General features: G+C 37.0%; 1 protein-coding gene across 1 annotated transcript in view; it reads left to right on the forward strand.

The window, feature by feature from the left end:
* BANK1 (B cell scaffold protein with ankyrin repeats 1) overlaps positions 1–19,696 on the forward strand; it is a 160,858-nt gene that overhangs the window by 38,988 nt on the left and 102,174 nt on the right. Inside the window, exons 4-7 of the mRNA XM_074823177.1 lie at positions 6,010–6,158; positions 6,533–6,671; positions 8,706–8,848; positions 15,774–15,894. Coding sequence (XP_074679278.1) covers positions 6,010–6,158; positions 6,533–6,671; positions 8,706–8,848; positions 15,774–15,894 — 552 coding nt within the window. The remainder of the gene's footprint in view (positions 1–6,009; positions 6,159–6,532; positions 6,672–8,705; positions 8,849–15,773; positions 15,895–19,696) is intronic.

A 19,696-nucleotide genomic window follows, 5' to 3' on the forward strand; every position in this document is an offset into this window, starting at 1 on the left:
TCACAGCCTTTCTCAGGTCATTTATAGAGCAATTTATGCAGTTAGAGGCTGCCTTTCAATCCCACTCTGCTGCACTCTCTGCTGAGCTCATACAGCATTTACAAATACCCATACTTTAAGAGGATTAACTTTGATAAATGTCTATGGTAAATTTATGGTGGATTGCAGGAAGAATATGATGTGCATAAGTATTTTTTCCTGATTTTTCCACATTGCAGAAGGTTACTTTGTTTTTTTCTGTATGACTGTACTTTCATCCATACTTCTGCAGAGCGCTCACACACGTTTGACCTGAAGCTTTTGAACTGCAAGGAAGTCACTTGTACATGAGCACCTTTTCAATTATACCTCACAGAATCCAGTGGGACTGCCTCTGCCTTTACTTCACATTGTGCTGGGGAGTGGTCCTACCATATTACATGAGATGACTCGTACACTTAAATGATCTGCTGAATTTAGCCTAAGAGCTCTTCCTTGTAATCCCCTTTATTTTAATCTTTGACACTGGAACACCCTATCTTTTCTTTCATGTGTCAAGTTTGCCACATGTTCTTAATTACCTTTCCATTCCTAGACATCTGCCTAACCTGATTTGCCCATATTTCTCATTCTCTTGATATAGGGTTAAATGAGGACCTTTTTTGTAATGCAGTTTCAGTTCTTCAGCTAGCCTTGCTTTAGCAAGACTTGAGGAAGAACTGAAATTTGTAAAGCTAGCAGGCATTTTGCTTTTGTAAAACCAACTAAATTTTGGCAGTGAGATTCATTCCATGGGTAGCCTTAGCAAACACATAAATCTTTCATAAGTTTATGTTTTCTGCTATTTTTAATACCCCAAATCTGTCACATACATTGTTGACTCAAAACATGTAGCTAGTACCAAGTAATCAAATACAGAGACAATTTATAATGCTCATGTAGACTGCAGTAGGGATAGCTAAAGAGTATATTTGAAAAGTTAGAAATTGGGGGCGGGGAGGTGGTTGATTGTGGCATGGAAGTTGTTCAGAAGCCATGGTGAGGCATTAATTGTTGAATCCACAAGAGGCTAGAGAGGCTTCATTAATATTTCTCAGTTTATACAAAGGAATGCAATTTCAAAGTCATTTCATGAATTTAGTTAAAAATGTTAAATTGAAAGCAATAATGCATTTTAAAAGGTTTTGTGTAAAATATACCAACTTGATGTATTGAAGTTACATGACTTGAGAGCACATTGAAGTAAAATTTAAAACATCAGCACTGTACCCAATTAAGTGAATAACTGTTACAGTAAATATGTGTAATATTTTATTATTTAAATATGAACTTAAATTTCAGATCAGTCCTTGCAATGTGACCATCAGCAGTAGATATTTGTCAAAAGTAAGCCAACAAAAGTAACCTGATGGAAATAGAACATTACGCTCTCTAATAGACTGTAATTCCCAGTAGCACTGCCCTGAATATTCAGGGGACAATTATCAGAGATTTTCCTTTCTTTTTAGCTTCTAGCTCATAGTACTGTCTAAGCATCATTAGATACGGTTAATAATTTCTTATACTTCGATCCTACAAGAAAGGGTCTGGTTTTATTCATCCATTATTTTAATCGTTACTGCTACATTTTAAGAACCTCACAGATAGGTCACCATTATATAAAACATTAAAAGGACACATTCACCAAACCACAAATACCGTTTAATAAATCCTCTCTCTTAGATATTCCAGCATTATAATGATGTTCCTTTTATGTTTCTTTTAAGCTAATATTCACCTACAGTTGTAAATTCTTGTTAAATGATAATTTTTCTGAGAGCCTTAGCAATTAGTGAAGCTCCCTAGCCATTGCTTTCAGGGTAAAAGCAAGACTGTAAAGAGGATTCACAGTGAAGATGTCCAAAATTTAAGTGTTCAAAAGACCTGTACATTAGGCGACATCTTCTGCCCACACTAAACAAATGTTGTGTATATATTGCTTCATTTGTATTATTAGAATGTTATTAATGTAGTATTAAACCCTTATGAGCTACATTGTTTTAGTTAATGCCATCAAGAGAAGGCTTGCTTAATCTCTGGTGTGTTTCTTGTTCAGCATTTACAAATAATACTTCACATGGTTGTTTCATGTTCCACATTTTAGGACAGATAGTGTGCAACTGCTGGTAGGAGTCTGAGTGCTGGAGATGGTGGCTCTGGAGTTTGGTTATTAAATATATTGTAGTGATAATATAGATCCTTCTTATTCTTGGACTGCTGTACATGGCTTTCATTGATTATCAGGTAGACCTGACATTTAATGAAAGAGGTCTTGCTTGATGGTTTTTAGCTAATAAATTGCTAACCACTTTCACAGTCAGCAGGGGAATCCCTCATTCTCTTAAATATCCTAGTCTTTGATGTAAGAGCCACATTTCTTAATAATTTGTGTAAACTCTAGGGCTGTGCAGTCCCAGTACTGACTGGGTTGGAGTTCTGATATTGTAGTTATATGTCACTAGGCATAATAAAAATATTAAAATGGAATTAATGTGGGAGGAAAACGTTATCCTAATTTAAACCAACTTGTTAGCACTGGCATTGACTTTCTCAGTAAATGAATTACTGCGGACATGAAAAGGCGAAAGTAACTACTGTCGCCTTCTATAAGTAGAGTGCAGACTGTAGAAATAAAGCTGCCATTAACTTCACGTAGATTAGAATGCATCCTTGAAGAATAATCACTGACAGAAAACTGACATCTGAGAATCCAGTGCCTACCAGATCTATTATTCAGTCCTTCTATTTTGTCAATCTAATAATGTTTCTTGTCTTTGCAAGACTCCTTTTCCTGAAGTGACAGAAAAAATTTCAGAAGCAGCTTGCACCTCATATGAGTTGTCTTCTGAAGCAAATTCTCTGTGCTTAAGTATAAGATTTATGAGTGACTTAAAATATGAACACATAATATTCCCAAAGTATGTGCTGTGGGCATACAGTATCCTAACTGTTTTCCTCAGCAAGGATTCAGGCCTTCCATTTTCTGAAGGGTGATGCTAAACAAAGTCTAGCCTTCACAGTGATAATCAGAGGAATTAAAGAACTTACTTTTTGAGCTGGATTAGTTAAACTGCACTGGACTGTGGATGGATTCTCATTCAGAATCAAAATCATCTTTGTTCAGTGTAGCCTATTTAAATTCAAAAATAAATTAAAGCAAATGGAATTAAAACTATTCCAGTAAAATATGACTACACATAGGTTCAGTGTAATTTTACAAATCTACACTGAATTCACAGCTTAAATTCAGAATTAGTTTGCCTTAAAGGCATAATATAAGCAGGAATAGTCTGGGAAGATTTTACTAGGTGGTGATGAACACTGAGCCTGCCCACCTTAGGTGTTCGGAGAACCTTTAACTTCCTAAAGAAACATGGACATGATACTTCTTTTTTTGTTGTTTTTCTTTTCTTTTTCTGAGATCTCACTAACAATCAAAGCACAACTTTGGGAAGAAAAAATAATTCCGCATCAGACATAGCATACCCAAGTTTCTGTACTACATTCCCTGGCGTAACTTCACTTAGCAGGCACATTTATTATAGAAGAAGTTTATTAAATCTGTGTCTTCTTAAGCAAGGCAAGGTTGGTAAGAAAAGGGAACACTGTATCCAACAAATTGGTACGTATAAGGGAAATCAAGGCAAGCAGAAAGTTAGAAAACTAACTGTAAATTACCAATACTGATGCTGAATTGAAAGAGTTCTGTGCTGCTTAGAAGCTCGGTGTGGCTTGTGTACCTCAGTCACTTGGGCACTTTTGGAAAAAACTTAAAATGGCTGTGGTACTTGTTTGAGCAAAAGCAAATTGCTACTGTTCTGTATTCTGCTCATCACTAATTTATATTAATATTCTACATCCATTTAAGAGCAAAAGATGTGCCTTAAAAGTTGATTGTGTCCTTGAATGTAGTTGACTGTGAGTGTTCCATAATTTACAGTAATACAAGATACCGTTGATGTCTCTCAGGATATTTTCTCACCAGCCAGTCAAGATTTTTCAACTCTGAGCTGCTTGGAATGATATCATTAATCTAACTAGGTGACTGCAATATGCTGGGTAATCCTGCGTGATGAAGAGCTGCTGCAGTCCTTTGAGATGGGTGGCAAGACCGTTTTGTACAGGGTAATAGAGTGTCTGGAAAAAAGTAGTAATGATACAGCTGAGAAGTAGCAGGTGTGAAGAATAGCTTATCTAAAACACAGGCTTAGTCAGAGCTCTGCAGAAGCAGTTGTCAGTTCTTTTATATTTCCTCATTAAAATTCTGTGATTTGGTGAAGGATTCACTATGGCTCCCAGGCCTTTACTGGTACAGCAAAACAGAAAAGAAACTGGTTGCAAGCTATCTGTATGACTGGCATAGCATTTGCAAACCCAAAATATCCTACACAAAATAGGTATGCCTTCAGTCCATCATTCTGTCTATGAAGGAAGGCAAAGACTTTGGAGTCTGTGTCAAGGAAATCTGTGTCTACTGTCATAGTTACCTGGTCACAGGTATCACTGTCCTCACATAAATCCTTACTGTACACAGGTGGACTGATGTAAACATGTAGCATGTTCTTGTTAACATATAGGGAAAACAAGACTGGTAAAAATCTGTGTTGGGTTTGTGAATTGCTGGGATTTTTGGTAGCAGAGGAAGGAGCTACAGCAGTGGCCCCCCCTGTGAGAAGCTTCTTGAAGCTCCCCTGGCCCTGGGTCAGATCCATCTCTGCAACAAGACCAAGCCAATTAACAATGGTGTCTGTGCCTCTGCGATAATGTATTTAAGAAGGGGAACCTGAACAGAGAACTGGGAGTTGTGAGGAGAAGTTGTGAAGGAGACACCTATGCAAACACCGAGGTCAGTGGAAGAAAAGAGGAGGAAGAGGGGGAGGTGTGCCAGAGCAGAGACCCCCCTGCAGCCCATGGTGAGAGGGCAGGGCCTCCCCTGCTGCTGCCCATGGAGGTCACCAGTGGAGCAGATGCCAACCTGCAGTCTGTGGAGGACCCCACACCGGAGCAGGTGGCTGCGCCCAAAGGAGGCTGGAACTCTGTGGGAAGAAGCCCCCGCTGTTGTAGTTTGGCGGTGGGAGGATTGCAACATGCAGGAGGGATCCACGCCAGAGCAGCTCTGGAAGAGCTGAAGCCCGTGGGAAGGACTCATGAGAGAAAGATTGTGGAGGACTGTCTCCCGTGAGAGGGACCCCACACTCAGAGCAGGGGAAGAATGCCAGGAGTCCCACCCCCCCCCAAGGAGGAAGAAGCGGTGGACTGACTGTAACCCCTTCCCTGCCTCTCTGTGCTGCTAGAGGGGTAGAGAATCTGGGAGCAAAGCTGAGCCTGGGAAGAAGGAGGGGTGAGGGAAAGGTGTTTTTAAGATGTGGTTATACTTTTCACTGTCCTGCTCTGTTTGTTAAGTGTTGTTGTTAGTGTTTGAATTAAATTGATGTTCTTTTTCTTCCCCTAATGAGTCTGTCTTTTGCCCGTGACCGTAATGGATGAGCCATCTCTCCCCATCCTTATCTTGATTCCCGAGCCTTTTGCTTTATTGTCTCCGTCCCATTCCTGAGGGCGAAGGGGTGAGTGAGCAGCTGCGTGGTGCTCAGTTGCCCTCTGGGCGCAAACTACGACAAAATCCCAGTTTATTCCAGTGTCTGAGAGTTTGTTCTTTTGAGACTACAAAACTGGCTGATCTCTGTGACCTCGTTGGTCACAATGACTTTGGTCTAAAGTCCACGTCCCTTTTGACTTTATCAAGACGAAGCATATGAGCAGAACTTGTTCGTATAAATAAAGGCTGCAGGATCAGAACTTCAGAGGCAAGCTCTTTATCAAAGGGGGAAACCTCACCACATTTACATGAAGAGGAATTTTGCCAGGCTTTCATGCGGCACCCTTAATGTGTCTCCAAATGCCATATGAGTAATAAGTTAGAAACCACATCATTGCCATGTTTTGTTGATCTGGATTATTAACAATGTCCTCATTCCACATTATTTATTTCAGATCACCAGACTAGCTCTGATGTTAACTTGTCAGATGTCAGGGGAGCATCAGAAAAAACAGACCTCAGTTCTAAAACAGAGGTACTTTCTGAAACCTTAGAAACTAACGAGCAGTCGATAATGGTGCTTCCAGGAAGAATATCATGTGAGGTAAGGTTTTTGGATGCTAAAATCTTTGGGATAAGAGTCAATGTTCTCCTCTTCCTGCTGCAACCTCATTCATACTGTAACAGTTTTGAAAACAAATAGCAGATAAGGGGCCAAAATGAGAGTGTCTCTGTGTCATTTAAAATACTGTTTTAAAATATTGTTAGGTAAGCTGAATTTAAAACACTACATTAATTGTGTCATTTATGTCAGTAAAATGCTAAAGGATAACACTGAGATGGCATCATGTTTGGGTATTATGATTATTTTGTATGAAGCTGTTGGTAAAGGAACTTTCTTTCCAACTTATGTTTTGCATTTTACGCTTTCAGTATAATTTTCTGAAGGACTAATGGGAACCTATTTTCATTTTATAGAACCCTGGTGAAATATTCATTTTGTTGAAAGATGAAATAGATGACGAAACTTTAGAAATTGAATTCATAGCAGATAGTCAACGAATTAGGACACAGCCATCCTCCTGGAATAAGAATGTCAAGTACATGAAAGCCTTAGGTAAGAAAAACATTCTTTACCTTTAAGTAAACAGAAAATTTTGGACTCCCTTCACTTTTTCTGATAAGTAGTTTCACTTCCCACTATTTTGTAGCTGTTTCCTGTACACAGGTTTTGCACACAGTACATTTATTAATAATGCAGAGAAGCAAGGCCTTGTGATTTATGGGAAACTAGGTTCTGTTAGATTGTTTTTGTGTGGTTAAATGGCAGGTGGCAGACTTAAAATGTCATTGATTAGTCACAGATTAACATTCTTCAAAATCACTGCCATAAAATGCAAAGCTAATATTCTTTTCTTACTACTCTATTACTAAAATGTTTCATTTTATATTTAATGCAGTAAACTTGGTTATACTTCTCTCTATAATTCTTACTGACACAGGAAATAATCTCTTTTCTTTGTTCATGTCCATGCCTTTTCTCTGTGTCACTCAGCTCTGCTGGTTTCTAATGATTTTTTAAACTGCTCCATCCATAGCTAGTTGCCAACAGTTTCAACTATTTAACAACAGTTTCGCTTAGATGTGTGCAGATTTAAGGGCCACACGTATCCCCACTCACTTGATGTGAGTTAAGATTTAAAGAATTTTTCACCTAAGTATTCAGAGTGTAGCTTGCTACTGCACTGCATGCTGTGAATTCCCAAAGGAACTTATATTTTATTCTAAAACCATTGCAATATAGCATCAGATAGGAAGAATTATATATATATGTGGCTACAGTTTTCAACAGTGGCTTCTTGGAGCTACATTTGGGTAATTCTGTGGCCTGATTTTCTTCCTAAACCCTGTCCTGAGATGATGGCCCCATATGGCCTGAGAGTTCTTTATCACTGTGATGGTACAGAGAGTTTGTTTTTAGAGACCTGATTGGGAAGTACTTGGTCAACAGGAAACTTTAATCTGTAACTGGATTTCAGAGAAGGAAAGCTGAAATCCTCATTCACAGATCTTAAAAGATTCTTCCAGAATTATTCTGTGAGAACATTGTTTATCACAGGAAAGTTTCTATAGTGGATGGAGAAATAAAATATGAACAGTAAATGAAATATTATGAAACGTTTGGCAGAGAGCTGCAGCCCAAGTTTGATTTTGTTTCTTCTATCATTTGTATTTAATGCTTCTCTCTGTAGGCTTTTTTCTGTTTCAAAATCTGGAAAAGCTGGACATTTGGAAGTCCTCTTTTTTAATAAGGGTCCAGCTGATCTGATGTTATAAGAAAAATAGGGGGTTTTTTATTAAAAAAAAATAAAAAGGCATTTGGGCAGTTTCCACTGAAGTGATGTAAGGTGATGTCCTATTCATTTAGTTTCTTTGGCCCTATTACTCTTCTCCATTTTCAGGGTTGCCCATTTTTATCGCTCTTTTGTGGGCAGAGTTAGAATTTTAAGAAAACCGTGCTAGTGCTGGTATGGTACAGCAGGATGCCTGGCACAATGAATACTAATGAATTATAAAATGTGCTCATAAAGAGGGCTTATGCTGCATACACAGAGCAAGTCATACTTAAGTAACAGACTGTACAAATGCCGCTTTCCTTTGCTTTTACTAGGTAAACAACTGGAATGGAAGTAATTATACTGCAATTGCTGCAGCCTAGTTCAAATCCAATTTTGAGAACCTTGCCTGCAGTTAAGAAAAATGTTTCAAAAGATGAATAGCAATTCCACTATTTGTAATAAATGAACTTTTCCTTAATTTGTAGGCATAAGGGAGCTGATTATAGGTCATCAATCTATCAAAGGAAGGTTGGAAATTTGAAGCATACCGTTTTCATCTTTCTAATGTGAAGCAATACAATAGCTTTGTTTTATACAGATGTACAGATATATATTTTCTTTTGTCAGATTTTTAATGTTAGACTGAAAGACCTGGATAAAAAACTATGCTGAATCATCTGCGAAATGCAGATCCAGTTCGTTGACTCTATGCATTTTCTGTTATATTTTCCTGTTCTTTCACTCATTCCCAAGACCTCCGATCTGGGACTGTAAAATATTTTCAGCTACTGTTCTGATTTGTGTTTTATAAGATTTTCCTGCTGGCCTTGTATATGTAAATGTCTACTCTGGGGGAGTCATTAAGACCACAGCGCAGATCGAGTACTATACTTCAGTAGAGGAGATTGAGCACATATTTAAGAAAGTGGCTGACCCAATAGCTTTCACTTGTCAGGTAAGTTGACTTCTGCATTTTTAATAAAAAAATAGAATATAAGTGCCTATATGAGCTAAGAGATAACACATAGTCTTTTGATTGCACAGTAATGAGTAATGGCTCAATAATAGGCACAGGATTACAGAGGCCTGTGTTTGAGATGCCTAGTTGTAAGTATGTCAAGCAAGTGAAAATAAATTTTCTCTCTTCTTTTGCTTTTGTTTAGAGAGTGATATAAACATCCTCTGTGCTGTATATGCCCAGTGAACAACATCCTGCACTACACAGGATGAAAATAATAACAAACAGTAGCAATGTCACTCTCCATGTAAAGTGTTCTTTTTAGTATGTTCTAAACCCAATAGAAGCAACTAATCTTAAATCACATTGTATTTGGAGGATTATTACTCATTCACCAGAAAATGGGATTTTTCTGGAATAGCTTGTGTGGAAGACAGTAGGTTGCTGTTCATGTAGAGTCCATTTACAGCTGCTGAATTATCATTCATGTGGTTTGCTGGTTGCCATGCAGATTCTTTGCATATATTTAGAAGAATTCAGGTTTTGAACTGGGTTTCAAATCAGCACAGCAGGCTGCAGTGCTCTGCAGCAAGTCCTTTGCCAATGGCATATACAAAATAATAAGAAAAGAAAGCATCTATTAAGAAAGGATGGAATCTCAAGTATCATTTGTTGAATGGTGGGTAGCCCAAGCAGACTTGTCATGATGTCTATATTGTAATTGCAGAGCCAGAACAAAAATAATAGTCTGTGTTTCCAGTGCAGGCAGTCTCATTTTCCTGTGACAAATCTACCTTATCTACCACCTAAGGCATTACACTCATAACGAAAGGATTAATAAAAAATGATGTATTACATTATTAGTGTTCTATTAAGGATGGGGGTAGATTTCTTCCAAGTACATGTCACTTCTGTTCTAAAGAAACAGGCTGTTGCACAAGAATAGTGCAGCCTAAGTACAAGTCCGTTCTTAAAATCTTTATAGTATCCATCATTCTTTAGTCTGTATTTTGAAGGACATTGAAGTAAGCTTCTAACAATTTTCATTTAAAATTTTATGCATAAGAAGTGTGTCATAATGATTAAAAAAATTATAATTAACATGGTAACCTAGATACGTACAACACAGCTGGTATTTCCACTGGAGAATTATTTGCGTTATTCAGGAGTTTGACCCTTCATTTAACCAGCATGACTAATATTTAATAAGACACATGCAATTCAAATTATATTCAAATGCAAAAATAATTCTGTGCAGAGCAGTAATGCACACCAGGATATACAGTTGTAGTGTTATGCCTATCAGGTATGTTTAACAGTTTCCTCACCTTTACTCATCTGGATAATAAGCAAGAGTTTAAATGAGGAGACACTGTTTACCTGCTCTTAATTTTATTGTTTTGGCAACTGAAGAATTAATGCTGAGAAAATTTTTATAATTGGCTAAGTTTTACAATCCACACAGTATCATGGCTGCTCTGTGGGAATGTATACTAATGGTAATTCTTTTGTAAGTGTACATATGGGTTGGAAGGTTTGTCATCATTTAATGGTACCTGCTGGACCACGGACTGAGGTACACTAACTAGCTAAGTAAGCTAACCTATATCCACAAACTTTTAAAATACTTTAGGCTCTGATGTAAACCTGATTTAATGGCAATAAGATAGGTTGTAAAGATGCAATTTACAGAACATGATTTAACTTAATCTTTAAAAATATTTTCACACAAGGAAAGACAAGACTTGATACTAATTAGAATTCCATCAAGTAGCAGGAGTAGTAGTAACTTTTATTTAACCAGGATAATTAAAACCTTTGAGACTATCATCTTATTTGCAAAAGTATCCTAGGGCAACAGTGGTTTATCTATACAAAGTAACAATCTAACACAATAGAAAAAAAATTAAAATAAAATAGAAAAGTTTACAGCAATTATTGATCAAAGCAAAATCACTCAGTGGTTCAAAAAAGTTCAAGATTTTTACAAATGCTTGCAATCTGAGAAGTATCTCCATATTAAAATTCTGTGATGAAAGCAAATTGCTACAATAATGCATACCAAAACCACAATGGTTTGGTAAAATGCTTTCATTGTATTATATATTGTGTTGCCAATCCTTCCAGCTACTTTGAGATGCTATCATTGTTGAGATTATTGTCCCCTTCTCCACTTTGTCCCCCAATAAAGCCAAACAGATAAACAAAATACAACAAATAGGCTTACAGCTATCCATTCCTTTTACTGATGGTCAGGTCAGTTCATGTATCTTAGTGGGAGACCAATGAAGTATGGTACCACTGCACTTATGAATTCCTCTTTTTAGAGAGGAATTAAAGATTAACACTAGCCATATTTTAGATTAAACATATTCTAAGATTTTTACAAATCATGTTTTTGGATGAAGTTCTTTGCCACATCTGATAGATTGTAATTTTCTATGTTCCAAATTTGTCTGAATTTAAAAAGCATTTACCAACATTACCAAGACATTTTAAACAACCAAATAAACATTTAAAATGTAAGGAGATAAATAGAGTAAAAAATTAAATAAGTTTCTTTGCATAAATTTTCAAGGAAAAATACCTGACATTTTATAGTCAAGTATGAAGAGTTGGGATCATAATAACTGAATCATAACGCTGAATGAACTTACTATCAGAATATATGAGGGTGCACGTTGGCTAAAGGCCATGAATTTTTTTGTTCTCTCACTCTACTATAATTCTACGTTAAAGAAACTTCCTTAGGGAGTTTGTGTTCTTACAGTAACCTGGTCCACAGACTGATTTTAAGGTTCTCATAATTAATAAATGAACTTTTTCATGTTTTATTTTGTAGTTTTCATCAACATCTTATTTCAACATTCTGCTGGATTGACATGCTGTGTTGATTTTTCTCTCACACTTTCTACCAAATGCTTTATACCAGATGATTCAATTATTTAGTGTTAGGGTTTCCTGGTAGTGATTTCTTAGGGTTTCAAAAAAAATTGAAACTAAGATCATATCCTTATTACTGAAATTGATGGGTTCATATTAGTTTGAGTGACTGAGAATATCTAGAGAGATGCAGGAAATCTTTATGACAAACTTTGGTTGAATAATACTGTGATGATTCTGAGAGACTTGGTATCTTAAAGGATGTTTTTATCATAGTCATCAAACAGGATTCCAGTTGCAGTGTATATTGAAGAAGAATGAAAATAAACTGCAGCCTTTTCTATGAAAACTTGCAAGAAATAGCTATATGACTTATGTGGTGATACTATGTATGTGCCTTTCCCTGCTCCCCAGAGATATTTCCTTTGAAACTGTTTTTAATATTTCAACCTTCTAAGCTACATCAGCAGCTCTAATTTTAAAATGTTTCTTTCTTTTCCTCTAAGTATGAAATCTCTCCATATTCTGTCACTGGCTAAAATTGTCAGAAACACCTAAGTGATTTTAAGCCCAGCCTATTCTATTTGGCAGAAGTAATCTAGATATTGAAGTGCATATAAAGTAGTGTCTAATATATAAGAACTACAGAAGAAGTTAATCTTTATGTAAATGTAACTTTGTTAGTACTGCTAAAGCCAGTAAGAAATATGTTAATTTATTGGCTGTGTATGCTCTGTTTCAGTGGTACACCTTTTCAGGGCTTTGTTAACAGCTGTTAAAGAATGTAGATCATCTCATTCACAAAAGTTGCAAAATATGTGCTTGGTCTTCTCCCTTTCAAAGATGTTTTTGGAAGGCCGGGTGTGATGCTAAGCATTTAGGGCTTCTCTGTTGTTCACAGCTGTGTCCTGTTGCTCTGAAAAGGAGGCGAGGGAATGGAGATAGTGCCTACACCTGGGGAGGTGATACTGAGCAAGGACAAGTTGCTGGTGATGAGTTCTGGGGCAGGTAGTAGTGCTTGCAGAAGGACTAAGATTGAAGGGTGGAGTAGCGAGCAGCTGGCTGTGCTTTGGAGAGCATGGGAGAATTGCCTACAAACTCACTAGCTTAATTCTGAGCGGCTCCTGGAAAGAACTTGCCCGCAAAGACACAGGAAGAAGGTGGTACTTTTATTTCTTTTCTGTCATGTTTTAAATCTTTATTCAGATAAAATGTGGGCTCTTTCAAACTCCCTACTGGTTCAATGTTCACACAGTGTTTGTTATTTTAAGTGCTTAACTTTAAATACTTCTGTGGGGTTTGGTGAAGCTTCAGCATGAACTCCAGGTGTGTAGAGTTGGTGGAATTTCCTGGGAAGATTTCATGGGCCTCTAGAGATCTCTGTAAGGTACATCAAACTATGTAAGTGCACCATACTTAAAGTCTGTGAGTGTTCTGGAGCAGGAATGGGCAGTAAAGTAAAAGTCTTTAAACTGAATTTCTTCTTGGGGGAGGTGACCTTTATGTTAGTATGGAGCTGGATAGTACTGGGTGGTCCTGTTGCTAGTTCTCTTTCACTGTTATTTCTGCTATTATTTTCACATAAGTACTGTAACAGGTGCCCCTGTATGTGAGATAAAAGATGTTAATGTATACATTCTTTTTAAAAATAACTAAACTAGATTTTCCTGCTGTGTCTGTTGTAGAGTAACAGAACAAAGCTACTATGGTTTAGTTAACAAGATAGCTTGTTAAATCATTGCTTGGGCCTTCAGATTTTAGACCCATGGAGTAAGAGGAAAAATCTGAGGTGGAAAACTTGAAGCAATTTGCATTGATAACTCTTATAAAGAGGTGTATTGTGCCTGACTTGGAAATCATAGAAATGGATAGGCTGGTCATTGGAAGGCAGGCCTATTAAAGCATGGGAAATTTAGCTCTAATTTAATCTGTTCTCTTTGAGAGATCAGACAGCCTAATTTCTGTCTCAGCAGTTTGTAAAAACTGAGCCTGCTGTGGTTAAGCCATGCAACTGTTTATGGCCTTGAAAGTTTTGCTGCAAGTTCTTGAAGTTGGGTGGTATTCTCATTTCAAGAACTTGTTCCATCTCAGTTTGTGAAAGAATTTGATTGTCTGAGTGCAAAGTAAGAGCTATACGCTCTTAAGGTACTCCTCCCCCAGATTTCTGTCTGAATAAAAGGGAGAAGGAAGGATTCCTGCGTCAACTCATATTAAAAAGCAGAGGAGCTTTGTAGGCAAGATTACCCTCAGTCCTTGCTGAAAAGAGACTGTGGAGTGTTTATTTGGCTTTCATATACAAGGTAGTCTGAAATGGATTCTGTCTGAAATTGCTTGGGCATTTCTGGACAGATGATAAGAGGCAGGTGTTGCTGGGGGGTGTGTGTGTTCATTTTCTTTTGAACAGAGAGGGCTAGATAGGTAGCAAAATGTGTAAGGGGTGTCCCTGCCCTTTTAAATGGAAATTAAAAATATAACTTCAGGTTTAGTTTGTCTAGAAGCCCACCTATATGTTTATTCTCTATATAGTGGAATTTCTGCTCTACAGTTGCTTCAGTGAATACCATTGGTTTTGAGCTTCTTTCTTCATGGCACAATATCTGCATATACACTCATCTGACCTAGTTCCAGTGTTACTACTTTTTTTTTTTTTTGTCCTATTCTAGATTGAACTGTATTAAGGTAGTACCAATGATGATACCATATCTAATAAGATCTACTTGAAATAAGAGAGAATAGTACAGTTTCCTTACTGAGTTTTAATGTTCCTCTTAATAATTTTTAAATTTAATGTGGTTATTCATGGGGGGGGTGATAGATATTCGGGAGGTTTTGCATAACCTTTCTCAATTCACACTGTAAATCTGGTAAGGACAAGTATTATTTGTGGGAAAAATAAACAATCTTATTTTATTATTGGTAGCTCCCTACCTGCACAAACTTGTCTTCTAATTTTGGGTAGGACTCAGATGAAAATTACATCCTGCCTGTGTACTCAACGTTTTCAGATCATGTCTTACTTGTTCTCTTATTCACTTTTAACAGGATTGGGAATTAAACTTCATGTTTCATCAGTAGAGCCCTCTGTCCTTTTCTCCTCCTGTCAGTCACAGAGTTTCTTTTTAAGTTTATATGCTAAGTGTGTCTGCAGATATTCCCTGTTAGTGATCCCAGAATTGTCTTTACCAGAAACAGTTCAGCTATGGGAAGGCAAACTTTAACGCAGGGCTGCTGATATCTGAGTAAGCCAACTCCTCCTGAGCACTTGTCTGCTGTGGCTGAGCTCTTTTTGGTGCCCAGTGCACCACAGACTAGACTAGCGCCATAGTATTCAGCGTAAAATATCCTTACTGTTCAAATCTCTGTAGTCTTGCTTCTCTTGTCACACCAAGCAAAGAAACACCATTAGGAATAGATCTTGGCCTTCTGTCCAGAAAGAAGCAATCAAACAATGGTAGTCAGTGAGGATTTCCCTTGTCTGAAGACTATGTATTTAGTAGGAAGCTAATCTAACTGGTTGCTATCAGTTTCTTAATCTGTTAGCAGTGTTATGCCTTGCCTGATGGAGCTGTAGCTGTTTCCTACCTAGGAAAGTACGCAATCTTAATGTAAAGATTTTGGGTAACAGAGAGCTACCGTAGTCTTTAAATGCCTCCTGAATTGCTGCTGTAGTAAGACCTTGGATTTATTGGTACCTCGCATCTGTCAGAACAGTTGCTGGTTTTTACATTGCATTGTTGTAGCTAAATCGAGAGTTGATGAATACAAATCTTCCTGTCCTTACCCTTCATCCAGAAGTTTTTGGTCACAGCTAAACTTCATAAGTTATAATACCTGGTTTTCTTCAATTGGATCATGTTACCATGATCTTTCTATATTAGAATATTTCTTCTGTAGCTTTCAAAAACTATGCTGCTGTTACTAAGAGTGAGTTTGTAATAATACTGTTTTGAGTAATTTGATTCACTAGCACTCAGGATAAAGTTAAAAATACATGGGGAACAAATGCCCTAATTTTTAATTTTTTTTTTCTTTTAAACAGGCTTTTAAATTTTCTTCTGTAGAGAAGCTGGACAATGTTCTGACTTTGTTACTGAAGAGCAAAATATCTGCTTATGAATTCAGCCCATTCCAAAGTGAAGAGGAGCACCATCAACAAGCTAGTGAGTCACTTCTTGTATGCATTGATTTTTATTACTGATGCTATGGTTATTACTTATAAATGTTAATAAGATGATCTTTTAAGTATTTAAAGCCACTAGTGAAGTGAGGAATCCACAGTAAAGACAACGTAAACAGAAAAAATGGGAAGAATATTTCTGTAAATCATTACTTCGTGACTCAGTACTATGTATTTATACTTCTCTGGATGTTTGATCAGCTTTGGATTAACTGCAAATTGACAGCTTTACAGCTGAGCAAGTGTATACTTACAGAGAAAACAAGCAATAAAAGACATGAGGAGGAGATGCCTATACATTATATATTTTTTTACTAATTGCTCTTCTGCAATACAGTTTAAACTTCACTTTCTCAAAGTTTGGTGACATAAAAAGAAAATCAGAAAGATTTCTTTATCTGAAGAGAATGGATGACTTTTGAACCTAAAACAGCACTGAACTCCTCCATTTGCTTTCATGCCTATGCACTTAATAGTTTCCATTGCTTCTGGCCAAAAGATAATTATATTATTATTATTTTTTTTAAAAAAAAAGGCATCCCAGTGAGTTAAAATAGGATTTGTCTATAAAGTAGGTACACTATTGAATTATGCACAGTGTATCAATAGAAGCTACTGTTTAGTACCAAATAGAGGATCCTGGTTGAATTCATTAACCACTTAATAAGGATTCAAACGGATTTGCAATAAACCAGGAGTGTGATTATTTAGCTTGTGTTTTGAAAGCATCATTACAATGTTATTTCAGCTGTGCGTTAGACCTCAGTTTTTCTAAGAAATTTTTTGGGAAAAACAAAAGCCAAGAAAATGCATTTCTCTTCTGAAATAATTGAGAAAGATGTGTTTGAGTTGTTGCCTGACTCCTGTTTTGTGTACGTGGACTATGATTTTGAGAGAAAATAAGCTCACTACAATCAAATACAACATAATACTTCTTATAACCAAATATAACAAGTTTTGAAGGTAGCCCTACTGTAATCACTATCATGGGTCCTTTCTTTTCAGTAAGGTTTCTTTGATGATGGAATTCAACCCTCTGTACTAGATAAACATGATTCCACTTGTATTTTAATAATGAGCTTAAGTATGAGTCAGGGTTAGTGAAAGCAAACAAGTAGGGTGTTACAAGTAGGGTGTTAAATGAGGCACCTGCCCTTGACATTTTCCTGTGCAAGGCTGCAGGATGGGGGTGTATGGGACACATTAAAGACTCATTCCCAATGTGAAATGTTAGTTCTGATGAATGAAAGATTTTCTGCTTCTCTAGTAACCAGTTAGATCTGGGCATGCTTTTGAATATTGAGAGTAATGCTTACCAACCTGCAATCCGTCCCTAAAAGGCATGTGTGGTTCAAGAGCAAGTTGACTGCTTGTGAGCTTGAGCCAAGTAGTGACCTTCTTAAAATGAACTGGTTTGATATACGGCACAACAAGAAAGTACAAAGTTAGACGCCTAGATTCTTCATGAAAGAAAGATGTGGTTGCAGAGCTGAAAGCACACAGAATGGGGGAGGCCTTTGGCTCTGATCCCCCTTCTGCCTGAAAGGTAGTTTAAGAGCGTCCCAAGCAGGCATTACACATATTGGGTCTAATAGAGGACTGGCATCTCCTTGTTCAGCCATTTTTATAGCATTCTATTCCAAGCACCAGTTTTTCTTCCAAAGACAAAATATCAAAGAATAAAAACTAATTAAATACTTTTGGGAAGGAAATGAAGCTATCGGAAGAAAAGCTCTTTAGCACTGAGATGAGTTATTCTTGTGTCTCTGAACAGGCAGATGAATCAGTCCTAATTTCACGATTCCTGTATGTGGTCAAAATAGGCTAACATGCCAGAAATCCAGTTGTCTGTTTCCAGGGGGAACACAGACACTTTGCATTGAGACATATTTGGCTGAAATAGAAGCATTAGACTTATTGACATGCTTCTCAGTGACTACCTGTATGTGATTCTACAGGATTCCTCTCCGCTTCCTAATTTTGCTTCTAAAGGCTTCAAAACTGATTGAACTCAATAAAGCTTCTGATTAGACTTGGTATCAAATGCTTAGTTCATAAAGCTTTGAATATGTAATTTTTTTTCAAAAGCTGCAGTGAGTTTTTTGTGCATCTAGCATCTAATGGACTGTACTTAATCTTCTGTCTTTCCAGCCTGGGTGTAATAGCTCTAGCTTAACAATAATACCTCTACTCAAAGGTAGGTGCACTCCTTGGAAGCTAGGTGCTTCCAAAGTAAAGATGCACCCTTTTCAGCCTCAATGCTAAAAAAAGTTTGTATCTCTTTAAAGCTTATCCTTTGGAGACTGTTTCATGACTCCAGTCACTGGCATGACTACAGGAGGTCAATCCTGCAGCATGAGGCATAGATAAGAGAAACATTTCTCAGTATAGTTTTACCATGATGCATTATTTTAACATTATAACTAGCACATCAGGGTATAGCTGATAAATTGCTGTACTTCAGAGTTCTCAATATGAACTAAGTGAACAAATAATGAAGAACTCATGATTAATTTTATTGGATAACTAATGAATTGCATAGTTTGATTTCTCTCAAAGTATGTAGCTGTGTGATTAAAAACTTAGGACTGTAAAAAAATATAAGATCTAATAGGAAAAATGTATGTGATGTAATCAAAGAAAAATGCAATGTGATGCTTGCCTCTATTAACAATGGTTTAGATAAAGACATCACCAGATGCATGATGCTTACATAATTTTTCAAGAGCCACTCCCTTCCCCGGGATGGCTGTTCAACAATTTTTTAGTATGATGAATGCAGTACTTGCAAGAGGTTGGTGTCTAGGCTGGCAATGTCAAAATAGATGACAAAAGTGAAAAAGGTCCACTCTGATACCATCTTATTTTCAATGCATCTATTACAAAGGTCTGAATAATCCTCTCAGCTAGCACTTCTTTGCTTGGTTCACTCTTCAGTGCGTAGTTTCAGGTTGCCTAACTTAAGGCAATCTTATAACTGTCTGTATTTTGAATGCAGAATTTCCACCAGAAATGAAATTTCATCATTCTAGGTGATAAGAATGAAAGTATGTACATGATGCTGCTATAGCTCTCACTGTGTATTTCCTATCATATACATACATGATCATATTTACAGTCTTTTTTCTTACAAACCCTGAGGCTGTTTACTTGTCTTTCAGTTTACATTTATTCAAATTAAGTTGGAGACTTTGAACACTTGATGACAGGCCTTATGTGTAGTTCCTTGTTTAATACGGTCTTTTCTGAATGGTCTGTTATACCCAGTCTAGTGTATCAATATAACCAGGTCTCATATACATGTGTGATTACCTGTCTCTATACTAACATATGTATATGCAAGCACGCCTATAAATAAGATGTGCGTAGGGTAAAATCATCCATTGTTAATTCCCTGGGGTAGACCCAGCTGGAGTATTTTCACTATTCCTATTTCTTTTAAACACTAATTAAAAAAGCAAGACATCCTGACAAACTTACTATGTTACCATCTAACAGAACAACTTTACTTGCTTAGAATAGGGATAGCAATGGACTTAATGATTTCTGATAAGGGAAGTTTTTCAAAAGATGCCATGGATCACAAATACGTATTCTGGAAATTTGAATCTCTTGCCATCAAAGCAAGGAGAACTTTTTTAGCAGCCCACCAGACTTGGAGAAGTTCCTTGCAATATGAAAACCTATGGCTATAGCCCTGCAAGCACTTTAAGATGTGTGTAATATTCTTTCTTTATGGGATCTCACTTGTTGGACTATGTGCAGGAAGGAAATTACATCTCTAC

Source organism: Strix aluco, chromosome 4 (assembly GCF_031877795.1).
Source record: "Strix aluco isolate bStrAlu1 chromosome 4, bStrAlu1.hap1, whole genome shotgun sequence".
Taxonomy (NCBI): Eukaryota; Metazoa; Chordata; class Aves; order Strigiformes; family Strigidae; genus Strix; species Strix aluco.